At 41.1% G+C, this 20,875-nt stretch overlaps 1 protein-coding gene across 7 annotated transcripts in view; it reads right to left on the bottom strand.

The window, feature by feature from the left end:
- OCLN (occludin) overlaps window positions 1–20,875 on the bottom strand; it is a 54,048-nt gene that overhangs the window by 28,501 nt on the left and 4,672 nt on the right. For 6 of the 7 annotated variants that reach the window (XM_027607002.2, XM_027607001.2, XM_027607007.2 and 3 more), the window contains exons 2-4: window positions 17,656–17,774; window positions 11,469–12,144; window positions 9,288–9,449 (exon numbers count right to left, since the gene is read on the bottom strand). In XM_027607002.2, the coding sequence (XP_027462803.1) occupies window positions 9,288–9,449; window positions 11,469–12,144; window positions 17,656–17,705 (888 nt within the window). In that variant the 5' untranslated portion in view covers window positions 17,706–17,774. Of the gene's footprint in view, window positions 1–9,287; window positions 9,450–11,468; window positions 12,145–13,604; window positions 13,714–17,655; window positions 17,775–20,875 lie in introns of those variants that run through there. The other variant, XM_027607006.2, reaches the window with a different exon arrangement.

The raw sequence follows: 20,875 nt of genomic DNA, 5'->3' as shown, positions 1-20,875 counted from the left end.
ATGCAGCAGGATTTAGGATTAATTTGTTTCTGTGAACCTGAACTCCAATTAAAAAAGAAAGAGAGAGGGGCGCCTGGGTGGCTCAGTCGTTAAGCGTCTGCCTTCGGCTCCGGTCGTAATCCCAGGGTCCTGGGATTGAGCCCTGCATCGGGCTCCCTGCTCCTCGGGAAGCCTGCTTCTCCCTCTCCCACTCCCCCTGCTGGGTTCCTGCTCTCACTATCTCTCTCTAATAAATAAAATCTTTAAAAAAAAAAAAAGTAATCATTAACGTTTCCCTAAGAGCATGCTGATATGGAAATGATCAATCAGGGTACTAGTCCTGGCTTTATCACCTACTATATAACCCTATATATGTAAATTAAAAAATGCTCTCCACTTATATAACAGCAAAGTTAACTTCAACATCAATTTTCTCCATTTTCAAAAAAATTACCATATACTTAAAGAAAATTACCTAATAACTTTTCTTTAAAAGATTTTATTTATTTTAGAGAGAGGGAGAGAAGAAGCAGACTCCCCGCTGAGCAGACAGCCCGATGAGGAGCTCGATCCCAAGACCCTGAGATCATGACCTGAGCTGAAGGCAGACACTTAAACAATTGAGCCACCCAGAAGCCCCGACCTAATAACTTTTTACACAATTATTCTCGTCAAAATTAGTTCATAAAAGGAAGAATAACCCAGAGAATTGACTTTCATCAAAAATATAAAAATTTTAGAGGATAAAAATTCAGGATGGCGGGACATCTGGGTGGCTCCGTCGTTAAGCGTCTGCCTTTGGCTCAGCTCATGATCCCAGTGTCCTGGGATCGAGTCCCGCATCAGGAGCCCGCTTCTCTCTTTCCCTCTGCCTGCCCCTCTGCCTACTTGTGCTCTCTCTGTGTCAAATAAATAAATAAATAATATCTTAAAAAAAAAAGTGAACAAACCAAAAGAAAACTAATAAGCCATGCTATAAATCAAGTAATTTAAGAATACAAACCGGGGCACCTGGGGGGCTCAGTCGTTAAGCGTCTGCCTTCGGCTCAGGTCATGATCCCAGGGTCCTGGGATCGAGCCCCACATCGGGCTTCCTGCTCAGCAGGAAGCCTGCTTCTCCCTCTCCCACTCCCCCTGCTTGTGTTCCCTCTCTGTGTCTCTCTCTGTCAAATAAATAAATAAAATCTAAAAAAAAAAAAAAAAAAGATTCTCTTCCTCTCTCCCTCTGTTCCTTCACCACTCCATACCCCCACTCTCTCCCTCTCTTAAAAAAAAAAAGGTATGAAATCAATAATGAAGAAAAGGAAAATAATTAGGAAGACATTGACCTTTTTGATATGGAACAATTCAAAAGTTCATCTGAGAAAATTCTTCAGAGAACATTAAAAAATATAAGAGTAAAATTTATCTGAATTTCCATTAAAAAAAAAAAGGATTGGGACACGTAGGTGGCTCAGTTGGTTAAGCTTCCGACTCTTGATCTCAGTTCAGGGCTTGATCTCAGGGTCATGAGTTCAAGCCCTGTGTTGGGCTCCACTCTGGGCACAGAACCTACTAAAAAAAAAAAAGAAAAACAAAAAGAAAAGGATATAAACCTGTTAGAAGTCATTAAGCAGGCCCAACGGAAATGGAGAGGAAGGAACTTTCACTTCTAATTTTTTTCTGTATTTGTGTTTTGTTACAATAAATTTGTATTGTTTTCATATTAAGACCTTCTTCCAGGGCGCGTGGGTGGCTCAGATGGTTAAGCGTCTGCCTTCGGCTCAGGTCGTGATCCCAGGGTCCTGGGATCGAGTCCCACATCGGGCTCCCTGCCCCTTGGGAGCCTGCTTCTCCCTCTGCCCCTCTCTCTCTCTGTCTCTCATGAATAAATAAATAAAATCTTTAAAAAAAAAAAAAAAGACCTTCTTCCAAAGCACCACAAACAAAAGCCATTATTTTAAAAAGTCAAAAATTGAAAAAAAAAAACTTAATACTCAGCAACAGGGATTGGCCAAATACATGTGTGCCATGGAATGTTACTAGGAAAGGTATGTGGTACCAGAGTTTCAAACATCACTGCTGGTTGTATAAATTGCTTTAAAAGGCAATTTCAGTATTCAATTTCTCAATATTTATCAAAATTATATATATAAATTATACATATATACACATATATACAAAATTATACGTGTGTGTGTGTGTGTGTGTGTGTGTATGTATGTTCTGACTCAGTAATACTCTGGAAAACCTATCCTAGAGAAGTATGTAACCAGACAGATGCACAAGGTATACACAGTTTTTAAAATCCTATCATTGACGGTAATATTAAACAGCAAATGTATGTGGCACCTGAGTGGCTCAGTTAAGCATCTGCCTTTTGCTCGGGTCGTGATCCCGGGGTCCTGGGATGGAGCCCCACATCGGGATCCTTGCTCAGCAGGGAGCCCGCCTGCTTCTCCCTCTCCCGCTGCTGCTCCCCCTGCTTGTTCTTTCTCTCTCACTGTCGAATAAAATCTTAAAAAAAAAAAATAGCAAATGTAACCATCAATGACACTGGTTGCATAAAACATGTTACATCCATACCAGGATGAGGCTATGAAGTGGTAAGGAAGTTCAACACAAAAGGTTGTAAAGCTCAAAGGGCAAGCTACAGGCAGAATGGTGTGATCAGTACACTTTTGTATAATTAAGCAGGGAGTCTATTTTTCTTTGATTTTATTTTCACAAAATAAAACAACGAAAGGGGGTGTCTGGGTGGTTGTCGAGGGTCCTACTCTTGGGTTTGGCTTGGGTCATGGTCTTAGGGTCCTGGGCTTGAGCCCATGCATCAGGATCCCCATTTAGTGGGTAGTCTGCTTATCTCCCTCTCCCTCTGCCCCTCCCCCACTCGTGCTCTCTTCAAAATAAGTAAATAAATCTTTAAAAAAAAACACACAATGAAAGGAATCATAAAAAAACTAAGAAGAGTACCTACAAGAGTGGGAAAGGGTAGAGAAAGATACCTAGAAATGAGCAAATGGGAATACAAGGATGGAAAGGAGAGATTTCCCCAAAAACCTGCTTTTTAATTTTATTTTTTAATATTTTTAAGTTTTAATTTTAATTCCAGTTAATTAACATACAGTAGTATATTAAGTGTACAATGCAGTGATTCAAGACTTCCATACGACACCCATAAATATAAATTTTGTAATATAACTTGAAGTCTGAAATTGTGATGCCTCCAGTTTTTTCTTCTTCAAGATTGTTTTGGCTATTTGGGGTCGGTCTTTTATGGTTCCATACACATTTTAGGATTGTTCGTTCTACTTCTGTGGAAAGTGCTGTTGGTATTTTGGTAAGGACTGCATTAAATCTATAGACTGCTTTGGGTAGTATGGACATTTTAACAATATTTGTTCTTCTAATCCATGAGCATGGAATGTCTTTCCATTTCTTTGTGTCAACTTCAATTTCTTTCATCAGTGTTTTATATTTCAGAGTACAGGTCTTCCACCTCTTTGAGAAAACCTGTTTGTTTTTTAATTATAATTCTGACCACAGGTTTTTTGGTTTTTGTTTTTTAAGTAGGCTCCACACCCAGCATGGAGCCCAAACCAGGACTCAAACTCAACAGTCCTGAGACCAAGACCTAAGCCAAGATAAGAGTTGGCTACTTACCACACTGAGCCACCCAGGTGCCCCACCTTTTTGTTTTTTATTTTTTAAAGATTATATTTATTTATTTGACAGAGAGAGACACAGCAAGAGAGGGAACACAAGCAGGGGGAGTGAGAGAGGGAGAAGCAGGCTCTCCACTGAGCAGGGAGCCCCATGCAGGGCTCAATCCCAAGACCCTGGGATCATGATCTGAGCCAAAGATAGATGCTTAACGCCTGAGCCACGCAGGCGCCCCTCCATAGACTTTTTAAAAGGGGATAATTAGGAAAGTTTCTACCTTGCCAAAAAATACAAAAATTAAAAGTTATCATACTGACAGCCGCAACAACATAAATGAATCTCACAGATACTATGTTAAGTGGACACAAAAACACACATTACATAATTTCATTCATATGAAGTTTTTTTTTAAAGATTTATTTATTTATTTATTTATTTATTTATTTTGAGAGAGAGAGAATGAGAGAGAGAGAGCACGAGAGGAAGAGGGTCAGAGGGAGCAGCAGACTCCCTGACGAGCAGGGAGCCCCATGCGGGACTCAATCCTGGGACTCCAGGATCATGACCTGAGCCGAAGGCAGTCGCTTAACCAACTGAGCCACCCAGGAGCCCTCATTCATATGAAGTTTAAAGAACAGGCAAAACCAACTGATGTGACAGGGTGATAGCTACCAAACAATAATGAGAGGCACTACCATCCTCTAGGGGATACTGAGAAAGGGCATGAGGAAACCACGGACACTGGAATAAACTCTATCTTGATCTGGGTGAGTTATGTGTATGTATAAAAACTCACCAAGCTAGGCAACTGGTGTACCTACTGTACGTTACTCTCTACATACAGATATACATTGTACTTGAATAAAATTAAAAGTATCAAAAAATGAGGAATATTTAATGATGTGATAAAAAGCTTACAATGTTAAATCCAAAAGTAGAACTTCACACTGAGAGGGAACATTATCGTACTTCTGATTTAAAATAAGAAGGGGGAGGGATTAAAGAAAATACACCAAAATGGTACCTCAGGGTGGAAGAATTTTCTTTATAGTTCACTGTAGTTTCAAAATCTCTAGTTACCAAACAATAAATTTTAAAAATACATAAATATATGTTATTTTTAATTTAAATTCAGCTAGCCAACGTATAGTACATCTTTAGTTTTTGATGTAGTATTCAATGACTCATTAGTTGCGTATAACATCCAGTGCTCATCATATCATGTGCCCTCCTTAATGCCCATCACCCAGTTACACTATATATATATATACATATATATATATATATATTTTTTTTTTTTAAAGATCTTATTTATTTCAGAGAAAGAGAGTGTGAGAGAGCACACAAGTCGGTGGGGAGGGGTAGAGGGAGAAGCAGGCTCTCCGATGAGCAGGGAGCCCAATGCCAGGACCCCGGGATCATGACCTGAGTCAAAAGCAGATGCTTAACCAACTGAGCCACACAGGGACCCCAATATATATATATTTTTTAATTCAGAAAAAGTACCAACTAGATCTGGAATTTGAGGACATAACAGAAAAAATAACATCTGCAAATTTATTAAAAGAACCTTCAAACATCTGATATACAACAATGCTGGTACAAACTTAAGTGACTGACTACAAAGGACCAGGTTAACACCCACAATAGTGTGCAAACACCGCCTGCTTATTTTATAAAGTACAAGATATCCAGAAAGGGGAAGGGGAAAAAAAAAAAAGCAACAACCCTAAGACTCCCTAGGAAGGCAAAGAAACCATGGTGCTGGAGATTCAGAGACAGGAAATTACAGAGTTGTACATTTTCCCACACATAATACCTAAGGGCTGAAGCCTGCTTAAAACTCTTAAGACACAACTTTTGAGGTGCCTTTGCTCTGAAGGTTCTGATCCTAAAGATTTTAAAAATCCAGGAAAGGCAGTAAGATCTAATAAAATAATGAATGTCTAGGCCTACCCTAATACATAGGGAAGAAGGAAACTAATTTTCAGTAGCTAATTATTCCTTTAGTAAGTCTTTCTCCCCCCGCCCAACAAAAAAAACCATTATTAGCTATATGGGGAGTATCTTATCTCAGTCCCCTACAATTCAAATTTTATATTTTTATTTATTTAACTTTTTGAGAGTGAGGGAAGAGCAGAGGGGGAGAGAGAGAGAGAGAATCTTTTTTTTTAAAGATTTTATTTATTTGAGAGAGATACAGCGAGAGAGAGAACACAAGCAGGCTTCCCACTGAGCAGAGAGCCTGATATGGGGCTCGATCCCAGGACCCTGGGACCATGACCTGAGCCGAAGGCAAACGCTTAACAACTGACCCACCCAGGCACCCTGAGAGAGAAAATCTTAAACAGGCTCCACGCTCAGTGCAGAGCCCCATGTTGGGCTCAATCTCACAACCCTGAGATCATGACCTAAGCCGAAAATCAAGAGTCGGAAGCTTAACCGACTGAGCCACCCAGGAGCCCCTAGAAGTCAAATTTTAGTCCTCACTTAGCACAAGTAATGAATGCTAAGTTTTCTTTCCATTATTTTAAGTGAAGATTATTTTTATGGTATTAATTTCTAAAAACCAAAAGGAAGAAAAATCACTAATCCACTGTCAGGCACTTTATATGCAGCATCAAACATTTTCACCTGGACTATCGTTAGGACTTGGCCGACAGTTAGGCAGTCAGGGTAGGGTCCCCAGCAAGAAGATACGGAGTCAGGACGGCTAAAATAAAACAGCACTGACATCCTGTTCTGCAGCTTACACAGGACCTCACTAACATTCTGTTTTGCAGCCTTTGCAGAAATGATTTTTGCAAAACGACCTAAAATAAGACAATTAACCACAAAGCATTTGTCAATATCACCAGCAAGGGGCAGTTAAGACATAAGCTTCCAGATGTCAGTAAGAAAAAAAGACCATCAGCACAGAAACATTAACCTAACAGGTAGACAAATATGTGACCAAAGCCCTGATTGGCACGACTCAGCAAACCCTGATTGCTTAAGATAGCTCCGCAAAAGAGGTCATAATAACCCCTAAACTTAAACTCCGAGGGCAACCCACTGAGCCCCCCTCCCTTTCTGGGAGCTTTATACTCTTGCTCAATAAACTTTGCTTTGCTGCCCACCACTATTCATCTGGTCTACCTCTTCATTCTTGGAAGTGGTGTGACCAAGAACCACGGGCATTAAGGGGACTCAAATCCTGCCACATTATATTATCAAAGGGACAGAGGTGTTGAGCAGAATGGAGCAAAAGAGCACAGAAAGGAGAGTTGTGGAAGGAAACAGAAGAAACAAGAAAGAGGGACTGAGTTCAGCAAAGTAAACTTGGGCAGGTAAGGGGAGAATGGATGGAAAAGCAAAATAACTGTGGCTAAAATCACCTCCAAATAGCTTATTTCAATAGCATTTCTTAGGCAGTGGGGAAGCTAAGGGAAGAGGAAAAGAGATGAGAAACCAGGCAGGGCTGGGGCACCTGGATGGCTCAGTCAGTGGAGCATGCGACTCTCGATCTCGCATTTGTGGGTTCGAGCCCCACACTGGGTGTAGAGATTACTTAAAAATAAAATCCTTAAAAAAACAAAATGATAAATTTAATAAATAAATAAAAGTAAGGTGCTTTCTGCTTCACTGTCATTATCATGTCCATAAATTATTATGGCTATATTTTGCCCAATTATCAAAAGCACCTAGAACTGATTAAAACCGCAAGACAGTAAAATCAGATGAGAGGCCAAAGTTCACTGGAACTCTAATATTACCAGCACTAGTCTCTCTTGAGTTAGTTTTTTTGGTGTGGTTTTTTTTAAGCCTCTCGAAACCTTGAACAAACAAATCCAACAGCCAGTGAAAACTGACACACCCAGAAACTCTCAGCAAAACATTTACGTCATAGTTCACAATAGATTGTCCTATTCCATCTACAGGTGGCCTTGCCTGGAGCTAAAGGTTGAAAGAAAACACCTTCACACTTTATGGAGGAAAAAGAAACCAAGCAGGCCTCAAGGCAAGGTTAGGAACGTAGGAACTCCACTCTCAGTGGTGTGTACCCACCATACGTTCTGATGTTCCTAAGACTGTTTCCTTTTGGCTCCTTAACTAGAAGAAAATCTCATCTAAAGTTCTAGATTTCTTAAAATCAGGCATTCACAGGGATGCCTGGGTGGCTCTGTCAGTTAGGCGTCTGCCTTCGGCTCAGGTCATGATCCCAGGATCCTGGGATCGAGTCCCGCATCGGGCTCCCTGCTCAGCGGGGAGCCTGCTTCTCCCTCTGCCTGCCACTCCCCCTGCTTGTGCTCTCTTTCTCTCTCACAAATAAAATAAAATAAAATCTTAAAAAAAAAAAAATCAGACATAACAGAATGCCAGAGCTATGGGAGCCTTCAAGATGACCAATGTCTTTATCCCTGACCTGACCAACAATCCCCACCCTTTGCGCTCTTTCCTCCACTCCCACTGGCTAGAACAAACCTGTGTCCAGGTTTCTCAACTAACCCTCATGGTAAGAAGTCAGTCTGCTCAAAGAAACCTATGATGGCAGTTTCTGAGGATGTTTCCAACTGCTTCCTAACAGGGTTTCTGAGAAAGTCTCACTTCAGACATCTCTGAAGACATGTTAGGTATCAGTAATATATATTTCCCAGATATTTTTGAAGAGAGGAACTTCCTAAGCTTTCAGCAAATCACATCTACACATACTGGCAGAAATAACAATACAGTATATATAAAAAAGGGAATTGCTCTAATCTCTTTGCCTCACTGAAGTATTTCATAAGTATCCATGCAGTCACTGTAATTTGCTACGCTGTTATTGATGTAAAAACTTCAGAAGTATGGCACCTGCTACCACTCCAAAAACACCCTTCTTAACCCAAGACAGCAAGCACCCTAAGCAACAGTGTTCCCCTCCAAAATGACAACCAGGAAAACATACCGGGAGGGGGAGGGATGGTACTGTTTTGCAAAGACCAAGTTCTTTCTGCATGATTCCTTTAGAAGCCATTTCTTTTCAGTGCCTAAATACACTTCTTAAAAATGGAAATCTGAGGGGTGCCTGGGTGGTTCAGTCAGCTAAGCGTCCAACTTTTTTTTTTTTTTTAGGATTTTACTTATTTATTTGAGAGACAGAGAGAAAGCACAAGTGAGGGGAGAAGCAGAGGGAGAGGGACAAGCAGACTCCATGCTGAGCATGGAGCCCAATGCCAAGCTAAATCCCACAACCCTGAGATCATGACCTGAGCCGAAATCAAAAGTCAGACCCTTAACTGACTGAGTCACCCAGGCGCCCCAGCACCCAACTCTTGATTTGACTCAGGTCATGATCTCAGAGTCGTGAAATCAAGCCCCATGTCGGGCTCAGTGCAGAGTCTGCTTGAGATTCTCCCTCCCCCTCTGCCCCTCCCCCTGCTTGCCCATGAACCCCCCACCAAATAAATATATAAAATCTAAAAAAAAAAAAATCTGGTTTTCATTTTGCAGTAAAACAATTTCCACTTATCATAGCACCTTCTTAAAGATCTGAGTAAAAACATGAGGGCACAACTTTTGCAACAAACAAAAACAGTAATTCTAAGAACATAGTTTCACAAAGCATTAAAGGTCAGGTTTAGAGACAGAAACCTGGTGTTTTAATAAAATACAGGACATTTGCTGATTTTTTTTTTAACACTTACCCACTCTTCAACATTGGGGGGTTGTTCATCATAAATATGTTCCTTGTCCCACAAAATATTCGACTTGTCATACTGGTCCATCTTTCTTCGAGTTTTCACAGCAAAGAAAATTATTAAAGCAAAAGCCACGATAACCATGAACCCCAGTACAATCGCAATTGCCTAAAAAGAGATTAAAGATATTGACACAGATTTTAATTGTTTACTTTATCCTAATCCACCCTCAGTAAAAACCTAAGGGCCTACACTACATATCTGTGGTTTAATAGATATAAAACTGATAAGAGTTACATTTTAGAAATATAAAATGTTGGGCTGACGCTAACAACACATACACAGCTTAATTCAATACTCAGAACAGGCTTACAGTTAGGTACTATCATTCCCTTTTAAATTACAGAAATCTAGTTCCAAAGCTTGAGCACCCAAGTGGCCTTATTTTTATTAACAGATGAAAATGGCCAGTAAATTAACTCAATCATCAGTATCCTTCTAAAGGGCTTGAAAAATGTTACTCAGAAATAGCTTTAAATACATAACCATGTTTATAATCTCGTTCATAACACATACTGAGCAAATGTTTTTACACTGAATGTAAATTCCAGTCTATAGAGGATCTATCTTACCATAAATTATGAGACATGATCTAACCAAGCTATAAATTAAGAGAAAATGGATGAGTGATTCATGTAGTCTGGCAGGTGGTTTCTGTTGGAGGAGTCTTTTGTGTACTCACAAGAAAGGGCCCTGTGACAAGGAAACCTTTGCCCCGACAGTTCTCCCAGTGTCTGATAAGTATGTTAAGTGGTCGACTGGCCTGGAGACACTTGAAAGTGAGGCAGTACCAGGACCCTGGCCTGGATTCTGCTCATCGTAACAGGAGGGTCTCTGTGCAGCCACCTAACAGTGATATCCTTTTTCAGTGAATACAGGTTTTGGGCACACAGAGGACTAAGAGAGATGGGGGTGTGGTAAGAGAGGAGCACCAACCCTCAGCCCTGTTTACCAGAGATACATCTGAATGCCAACAACAAATATTCTGAAATTCAGAAGGAAAACATTTCAGTCTTCAAAATAATGGTAGTTACTGGATATGATCTCACCCCAAAAGAGTGACTCATTCAGGTAAAAGAGAATTCCTGAGTCAACGTAAGGAGAGGAAAAAAAAAATTAGGAAAAAAAATTACAAATCAATCAGGAAAAAGATTAGCAACTTCACACCTATTAGCATGGTTAGAATCAAATAGACAAAACAATGCTGGTGAGCATGTGTAAAAAATGGAATCCTCACACATTTCTGGTAAAGGTAAAACAGAGCAACCAGTTTGGAGAACAGTCTGGCAGTTCCTCAAAAGCTTAAACACACAGAAGAGACATCATAAGACCCTGCAATTCTATCCCTAGGTATATACTCAAGAGAAATTAAAACACAGATTCACACAAGAACCTGTACACAAATGTTCAGAGCATTATTCATAAGAGCCAGTATGGACATAGCCCAAAGGTCCATCCATTGATGAATGAATAAAATATGGTATAGCCATACAATGGAATACTATGCAGCAATAAAAAGGAATTGATATAACATGCATGAACCTGGAAAACATTAATGTGAAATGAAAGAAGCCAATCATAGGGGCGCCTGGATCGCTTAGTCGGGAGTGCGGGTGGGGGTGAGCATGTGACTCTTGATCTTGGGGTTGTGAGCTCGAGGCCCACAATGGGTCCAGAGATTACTTAAATAAAACTTAAAAAAAAGAAAGAAGCCAATCATAAAAGATCACATACTGTGTGATTCTGTATATATGAAATATCCAGAATAGGCAAATCTATAGAATAAGATTAGTAGTCGGCTAAATCTTGGAAGGATTAGAGAAAGGAGAAGTTACTGCTAATGCATATGGGGGTTCTTCTGAGGATAGTGAAAATGTTCTAAAACTGATTACGGTGATGGCTGCAGAACTCTGAATATACTCAAATTACTGAACCAAACTTTAAGTGGATGAATTATATGGTATGCTAATACTATCTTAACAATGACACCCAGCCCCTCTCCACATTCTGATTTAAATATAAGTGAGGCCTTGTCATCAATACTTTTTGAAAGTTCCCAAAGTGATTCTGTTAAGCATCCCAAGTGCCTATACCCAAAGCAGGGGCAAGGACGAAAACCACCGATACCTCTTGGGGATCCACCACACAGTAGTGATACAAATATTGATCCATGTAAAGTCCAGTAGTTGCAGATGCATAAAACTGGTTGCAGATGGCATATATCTGTGCACTGTACATAGACCCAGAAGCCTGGGCAGTTGGGTTTACTCCCATTATATAGACAATTGTGGCAATAAACATCATGACGCCCAGGATAGCGCTCAGTATTATGACAGTCAAGTAGTATCTTCTTGTTCTAGATATGTCAGATCGTATTACGCTGGTAACAAATACTACCAATGCGGCAATGAAACAAAAGGCCACCATGGCTAGGAGGAAGCCCTTTGCTGCTCTTGGATCTGTGTAGCCTCCATAGCCATAACCATAGCCATAACCATAGGCATAGCCACTTCCGTAGCTCCCAAAGCCACTGCTGTAAGGGTAGCCTAGACCACCACCCAGTACACCAGTTCCATAGCCTCGATCCCAGGCAAGTGTGGAGGCAACACAGGCAAATATGGCAATGCACATCACGATAACGAGCATAGACAGAATCCGAATGACTCCTGGAGGAGAGGTCCATTTGTAGAAGTGAAGAATTTCATCTTCTGGGTAGAAAGAATACGCCGGCTGAGAGAGCATGGGTCGAATGTGCATGTCTCCACCATAGACATCATTGCTTGGTGCGTAATGATTGGGTTTGCTGAAATGCACATGAAAACACTTTCAAATTAATACTGTTTGGAGGAAGCAGAAAGAACACGGAATGGACATGGAAATAATTTAAACCATCTACTGGCAAAAAACAAAACCAACTTTCAGTACCGCCCCACTACAACAGGACACTTTATGTCCCCCCAAATTCAAATGTCAACATCCTAAGCCCCAATGTGATGGTATTAGAAGGTGGGGCCTAACTAGGTTCCGAGCTGGAGCTCCCACGAATGGGAACAGTGCCTTCACAAAGGAGACCCCAGAGAACCGTCCTGCCCCTTCTACCATGTGAGGATACAAGAAGCGGGCAGTATGCAACCCAGAAGAGAACCTTCTCTAGAACCTGACCACACTGGTACCTTATTATCATGGACTTCCAGCCTCCAGAACTGAGAAATAAATTCATGTTGTTTATATGCTACCCAGTGTGTGGTACTGTGTTATAGCACCCTGAAGCTACTGAGACACCCACTGAAGAGTTAAGGTTTCTGTGTATCAGAATCACCTGGAGGGCTTGTTAAAACATAGATTGTTGGTCCCCAACCCCAGGTTGCTGATTCTGCAAGCCTGAGTTGGACAAATTTCCAGATACTCCTGCTGCTGAAAGTCTGGGAGCCATACATTGAAAATGACTGCTCTAATTTCTACAGAGTAGAGGTTCTCGCATTTTCTCCTATTAGAGTCACCTGGGGAATGTGTATAATCCCCAGCTGGAGCACTCCACACCAGTTAAACTGTAATCCCTCGGGAGGGCACCCAAGCAGTTTAGAACAATGATGTCAACCCCTTGGCTTGTGTGATGTGAGATCAGTGCATTCAGATATGACACTACAGTGGCCCATCCAGTGTCTCGTCCAATTTCTGGCAGCCTCACTCTCCTGCCTGAGAAAGCAATCTTTCATTTATTCACATGACAGCTATTTACTGGAGCTGCCGGGCTGATGTGTGTGGGGCAGTGTGCTAAGTACTGAGGATACTACAATCAACAGAAGTGCCTCAACCCAGGCCCCCCACAGGTTAGTCTCTTCGAAGGCAGTAAGACATTACATCACCACATGATCTCTAGCTAGTTATGGTAAGAGCTACAAAATAAATCAAATATTCAGTGAGGGCTCATCAGGGTGATGCCTAATTGGATCTTTATCAAAAGAGCTTGCCAACTCTAGTGACTGAATCATAAACATCACTGGAGACACACACTGATGTGTGACACATAGAATCTAAGAAATGTGGATCCTGGCAGAGCAAAATTCAATTCCTAAACTGACCTCACCCCCTTTTGTTTTTGCCATTATTTTCTTGGTCCACTTCTCTCTTTCCAAAGCAAGACATCTTACAACTCGGTGCTGCCAACCACAAGAATTCAAGGAAATGGAGAAAGTGGAAAAGAACCCTGACAAGCTGGTCTTTGAAAATGTCATGTATGAAAATTCCGTAACTCATTCTTACTTGGTTATTTGGGATGTCTCCCTCTGGAGCTGTCATGAACAATGTAGATCTGGGCATCTTGAACACGTGCCCTCACACACACAAGCACTTCTTTTTCTAAGGTATATATCTAGGAGAATTTTTGAGTCAAATTTTTTTTTTACCTTCAGCTCTATGAGATAATGTCAAAGTGTTTTCCAAAAAAATTATATCACTTTTTTAAAAAAATAATTCTATCATTTAAAATCCCATTGACATTGTAACATTCACAGAAGCATTGTTTATGATAACCTGAAACTGGAAACAGTCCAGACGTTTACCTAGAGGGGGAAGAGGTGACTGTTAACATATCCATAGGATGGAATGCTACAGAGATGAGCTGTCTAATATGGCAGCCACTAGCCACATGATTTACTGGGCACTTGAAATATAGCTGGTCCAAACTGAGATGTGCTGTTAAGTATAAAATACTTAGTTATCACAGTATAAAAAAAGAAATGTAGGGGTGCCTGGATGGCTCAGTTAAGCAACAGACTCTTGGTTTCAGCTCAGGTCATGACCTCAGGGTCATGGGATCAAGCCCCATGTCGGGCTCTGCACTGAGCAGGGAGCCTGCTTAAGATTCTCTATCCTTCTTCCTCAGCCCTTCCCTTCACCACTCATGCTCCCCCGCCACTAAAAAAAGAAAAAAAAATTTACCACCACCTAGAGAGAACCCTAATATTAACTATGTATTTTGGGTGATAATGATTTGTCAGTGAAGGTTCATCAATTTTAACACATGTACCACTCTGGTAGAGGATACTGATAATGGGGTAGGCAACGCAGGTATAAGGGCGGGGGCATATGGGAAATCTCTGTACCTTCCTCTCATAGTTTTGTTTTGAATGTAAAACTGCTCTAAAAAATAACGACTACTGGGGCGCCAGGGTGGCTCAGTCGTTACGCGTCTGCCTTCGGCTCAGGTCATGATTCCAGGGTCCTGGGATCGAGTCCCGCATCGGACTCCCTGCTCCTTGGGAGCCTGCTTCTCCCTCTGCCTCTCTCTCTGTCTCTCATGAATTAATAAATAAAATCTTTAAAAAAAAATTTAAAAAACCAAATATTTAACAAAAAAAAGACTTAAAAAAGGAATGTAAACTACCTCATGAGTCAGTTTATACATGTTGAAATGATACATTAAATATATTAGGTTAAGTGAAATATTAAATATTAAATTATATATTATATAAAATTAATATGATTAAATTTTTTAATTCATTAGAAGAAAACAAAATTACACATATGGTTTACATTTATATTTCCTTTTTTAAAAGTTTTTATTTATTTATTTTAGAGAGAGACAGAGCATGGGGAGAGGGAGGGCAGAAGGAGGAAGCAGACTTCCTGCTGAGCAGGGAACCCAATGTGGGGCTCGATCCCAGGACCCCAAGTTCAGGACCTGAGCTGAAGGGAGAGGCTTAACTGACCAAGCCACCCAGAAGCCCCTCACATTTTATTTCTATAGCACTCCTTTGAAGCAAAAGAAGTTTGATAACAAAGTAAAACTGAAATGTATTGTTTAGGATATATAAAACAGTAAAAAAAAGAAAAGAAAATCAAGTGATAACCATATGTAAGGGGCGCCTGGGTGGCTCAGTCGTTAAGCGTCTGCCTTCAACTCAGGTCATGATCCCAGGGTCCTGGGATCAAGTCCCACATCCGGCTCCCTGCTCCACGGGAAGCCTGCTTTTCCCTCTCTTGCTCCCCCTGCTTGTGTTCCCTCTCTTGCTGTGTCTCTCTCTGTCAAATAAATAAATAAAATCTTTAAAAAAAAAAAAAAAACATATGGAAGAACAGTGGTTTCCAGGGAAAGGTGGGAACACACGGAAGGACTTGAAGGTGTTCTATTTCTTAACCTACATGATGATTTTGCTTTCTTTTTATTCATTATTTCATACACACGTTCTGTGCCATTGTCTATGTGTGTGTTATATTTCACCAATGTTTACAAAAGCAACCCAAAATAAGTCTCGGGTTCATGGAGCACTACTCAATTACTATATTCTCTAGCATAACTGAAGGACCATATCATCACAAACAACTGTGTCCCCATAATGTTCAGGTATTAGTCAAGAGGCAATGTAACAGGAGCACAACTCCTACTACAGTTATCAAAGAGTTGAGGCTACAAACTACTTAAAGGAAAAAGACTCTATCAATGTTTGGTAATAAATTTAAAATTTTTCACTGTTAAATTTCCAAATGACTAGTGATGCCAAGAACCCTCAAATTTGCTTCTTGTTTTATATAGTGGCAGGAATCACTCTTACAACTGACAATGTGGAAAACATTATGCCAAGCCAAAGAATCAGTCACATAGGACCACATATTGCATGATTACATGTAGAGGAAATGTGCAAAATGGACAAATCCAGAAACAGAAAGATTGGTGATGGCGTAGTATGGGGGGGCGGGGGGGGGACATGAGGAGTGCTAATCGGTAGCGGTTTCTTTGGGGACAGGGTGATGAAAATGTTCTGAAACTGATGTAGTGATGGTTGCACAACTCTGTGAATATGCTAAAACCACTGAACTGTCCATTCTAAATGTGTGAATTGTATGGTGTATGACCTCTACCTCAATAAAAGTATTACTTAAAAAATTAACAATGAGGGGGCGCCTGGGTGGCTCAGTTGGTTGAGCGACTGCCTTCGGCTCGGGTCATGATCCTGGAGTCCCGGGATCAGGTCCCGCGTCGGGCTCCCTGCTCAGTGGGGAGTCTGCTTCTCCCTCTGACCCTCTTCCCTCTCGTGCTCTCTCTCCTTCTCTCTCTCTCAAATAAATAAGTAAAATCTTTAAAAAAAAATTAACAATGAGGCAGCGTTAGGGTCAGTCACCTAAACAAAGCATTAAATCAGAAGCTTCATACCATTTGTGAAAAAACAAAAATGAATAAATAGACACACAAGTATCAGTCTAGATTATACAGAAACAAACAACAGCAACAGGTGACAGTAGTTTGCCTCTACAGAGAAACACCAGCATCCTGCAACAGATGAATGGATGAAGAAGATGTGGTGCATATATACACAATGGAGTATTATGCAGCCATCAAAACAAAACAAAACAAAATCAAAATCTTGCCATTTGCAACAACGTGGATGGAACTGGAGGGTATTATGCTGAGCAAAATAAGTCAATCAGAGAAAGACATGTATCATATGTCCTCACTGATATGAGGAATTCTTAATCTCAGGAAACAAACTGAGTGTTGCTGGAGTGGTGGGGGTGGGAGGGATGGGGTGGCTGGGTGATAGACACTGGGGAGGGTATGTGCTATGGTGAGCGCTGTGAATTGTGTAAGACTGATGAGTCACAGACCTGTACCTCTGAAACTAATAATACATTATATGTTAAAAAAAAAAAAAAAGAGAGAGAGAAACAAGGGAAAAATGAAGGGGGGGAAATCGGAGGGGGAGACGAACCACGAACTAGGGACTCTGCGAAACAAACTGAGGGTTCTGGGGGGGGTGGGGGGATGGGTTAGCCTGGTGATGGGTATTAAAGAGGCCATGTATTGGGGGTGCCTGGGTGGCTCAGTCGTTACGTGTCTGCCTTTGGCTCAGGTCATGACCCCAGGGTCCTGGGATCGAGCCCTGCATCGGGCTCCCTGCTCTGTGGGAAGCCTGCTTCTCCCTCTCCCACTCCCCCTGCTTGTGTTCCCTCTCTGTGTCTGTCAAATAAATAAATAAAATCTTAAAAAAAAAAGAAAAGAGGGCACGTATTGAATGGAGCACTGGGTGTTATACGCAAACAATGAATCACGGAACACTACATCAAAAACTAATGATGTATGGTGATTAACATAATAAAATAAAGAAACACCGGCATCCTGGAAGTTAAGCTTCGGGGGGGGGGGGGGGGGGACTCACTTCCAGTTTATACACTTTGTTTTAATCTAAATTTACAAACACACATATTGTTATTTTTAATAGCAAACACTTAACAGATGAAAGTTTCAACTATACGTACTTTTTACACGTGACATGCTTAACAAAAAGAAAAAATCAAAAACTAAAGAATTACTTACAATTCATCAGGTCTATATGGAGGTGGACTTTCAAAAGGCCTCGATGACATGGCTGATGTCAATGATCACCTGATCTTCAGGATGAGCACTGCCCCGCAGCTCCCCCAAAATAAGCCAATCTAAGCAACGTAAGGAAGGTAATGGCATTACTACAAAGCTCAGAGTTTCCTTGCATCACTAAGAAAACTAATGATACCAATCTCAAGTAACTTCACACACCATGATTATTCCTCTTGTCCTTCTCAATGACATCCTTACACATTGGACCATCAATTCCTTGAGTACAGGAAATCACTGAGCATAGCAACCATTCAGTCTGGTGGTCCTCACAGCCCCAAGCACCCTGCTCTGCACACCACTGACATACAAATACTAACTTTAATGACTAAGTTGTAGTAATAAATATTTCACAAAGATTTTACAGCATAGGTAAAAAATGGTATTTTTCAAAACCACTCCTTCAAAAAACAAGAAATGTAAAAAATAAGAAAATTTCTTAAAATGTGTTTAAGTTTTGGTAACACCATTTTTTTTAATTTTTATTTTCTTTGAGAGCAAGCGAGCACACACACGAGTGGTGGGAGGGGCAGAGGGAGAATCTCAAGCAGACTCCCTACTGAGTGCAGAGCCTGACGTGGGGGCTCAATCTCACGACCCTGAGATTAAGACCTGAGCCGAAATCAAGAGTCGGATGCTTAACCTGATGAGCCACCCAGGTGCCCCAATGAACCAGTACTTATTAAGTACTTACACTATACGATGGAAGTCTGTAGAAATACTACAGAAGGTCACACACAAAGAAAAAAACAACTACAACAGGTAGTTATTTAGTTATTAGGGCTGACTACATTATCAAGTGCAGGACAGGGAAAAGCAGAGGAGAAAAACCAAGACTTAAAGAAGAAGAGGAAGAAGCTGGGGGTTGGGGTGGGGGGGGGAGAAGAAAGATCACTTGAGCAACATCTACAATCTGAGTATATTAAACTGTATACTATTTTTTCCTTTTCAAATAAAGTATGTGCAAAAAAGGTATTATGTTAGGAAAAGTAAATAAATTCAAACTCTCTAAATTGTGTTCTTTAGAATCAATGGCAACTATCCTCCACATCCTTAAGGACAGTCAATTCCAAATTTCTCAGAATAAAATGTTGCCCAAATGTTTATCACGTAAAACCTCAAAGATGGAAATAAATTGAATGTTAGGAACACCAAGACAATTAGCATGATTTTCCAAACACAGTGAGGGAAGACAACTTCTTCATGTTATTTAAAAATGAAAAAACAAAAAAACTGTTTTACTCAAGTACTAACATACCAAAAAATGCACAAATCCTAAGTGTATAGAGCCCTGGAACTAGCACCCAAATGCACATTTAAATGGGCAACCCAGGCCATTAGCACATTACAGTGTTACGGAAGAGTAAAAGTCCAGACTGGCTTCCTGATGTTCAAAAAAAGAACATTAAAAAAAAATGAATTTAAACACTATTAGGGGCACCTGGGTGGCTCAGCCAGTTAAGCAACCGACTCTTGATTTCCATGGCTCAGGATGCGATCTCAGGGTCGTGAGATGGAGCCCCTAGAGAGCCTCCACGCTCAGCACAGGGTCGGCTTGAGATTCTCCCTCTCCATCTGCCCCTCCCCCCCCACTCATGAGCGCAAGGGCACGCACTCACTCCCTAATGAATAAATAAATCTTTATTTTTTTTTTAAAGATTTTATTTATTTGACAGAGAGAGAGCACAAGTAGGCAGAGCGGTAGACAGGGAGAGGAAGAAGCAGGCTCCCCGCCAAGGAAGAAGCCTGATACAGGGCTGGATCCCAGGACCCTGGGACCATAACCTAAGCCGAAGGCAGACCCTTACCCAACTGAGCCACCCAGGCGCCTCAATAAATAAATCTTTAAAAAGAGAAAAGATAAACTTAATTTAAACACTATTAAACATAGGACTCCCGTTCTGAAGCTGAATGTCAAAATACTGACAAACGAACTCTGCCCTTTTATAGCTCCAGCTCACTCGTTCAAGACTATGACAAAAATTCCAGGCTCCACATTAGTTTTATAAGTCATCTCTACGCCCAACTTGGGGCTTGAACTCACGACCCTGAGATCAAGAGTCACATGATCTACCAACTGAGCCAGCCAGGCACCCCTCCATGGTAGTTTTTGGAAATTCTAAATTAATCCAGACTCAGGCTGAAGTTTAAATTTTGTCAAAAATCCAGACACCAAAATCCCTTTCCAAACTGCTATTTCATGGATTCGGAGTTTAGTTATCATATCCCCTCTAATACCAGAGATTTTATCTTGTGAAGCAAGTAATTTTAGGAAGTTTATCAAGAACAAGGCATGCCATATAAGCTTCATTTCCTCTTTTGAGGTTACCAAACTGGTAGATGAAGCCCTAGAATCTTCAGCACATCCCCGTACACAGACATTCCTCTGGGACTGAAAAATGAAATCTAAACAGGATAAAAGAACAGTACATTCATGACCCCAGGGTCCGGGGATCGAGTCCTACATTGGGCTCCTTGCTCAGCGGGGAGTCTGCTTCTCCCTCTGCCTGCCCTTCCCCCTGCTTATGCTTGCTTCCTCTCTCTCACAAATAAAAATCTTAAAAAAGAACAGAGAGGGAGGTCGTTTGGTGACCACAGACAAGATGGGCAAGCTTATCCAAATTTGCAGCTGACAAAACACCGGAAAGGATAACCAACCAACCCACCGGCTTCAAGTATATCAAATTCTCTGTGGGGCCAGACTGATGGGCTAAAACAAACCCAGGGGTGCCTGGGTGGCTCAGTCGTTAAGCGTCTGCCTTCAGCTCAGGTCATGGATCCCAGGATCCCGGGATCGAGCCCCACATCGGGCTCCCCGGTCCGCGGGAAGCCTGCTTCTCCCCCTCCCACTCCCCCTGCTTGTGTTCCCTGTCTCGTTGTGTCTCTTCTCTGTCAAATAAACAAAATCTTTAAAAAATAAAAATAAAAAAATAAACCCCGTGGTTTTAAAAGCTGTGAGTGGACAAATTCTACTTCTCTTCCTTGAACCTCACTACCCTCCTATGCCAAAGGGCAGGGGATAAGCCTGACCTCTAGGCTGGAATAATTAAGATAATATATTAAGGAAGATGAGAAAAGCATTCACAGCAAGGTGGTTATCTTGAAAGTGAGACATTCCAGTGTTTAGGCACTTAGATACATTGTATCCATTTTCAAATACTGG

The sequence above is a fragment of the Zalophus californianus genome, chromosome 5 (assembly GCF_009762305.2).
Source record: "Zalophus californianus isolate mZalCal1 chromosome 5, mZalCal1.pri.v2, whole genome shotgun sequence".
NCBI lineage: Eukaryota > Metazoa > Chordata > Mammalia > Carnivora > Otariidae > Zalophus > Zalophus californianus.
The sequence above is the reverse complement of the archived record's forward strand: the minus strand, read 5'-3'. Positions and strand labels throughout refer to the sequence as shown.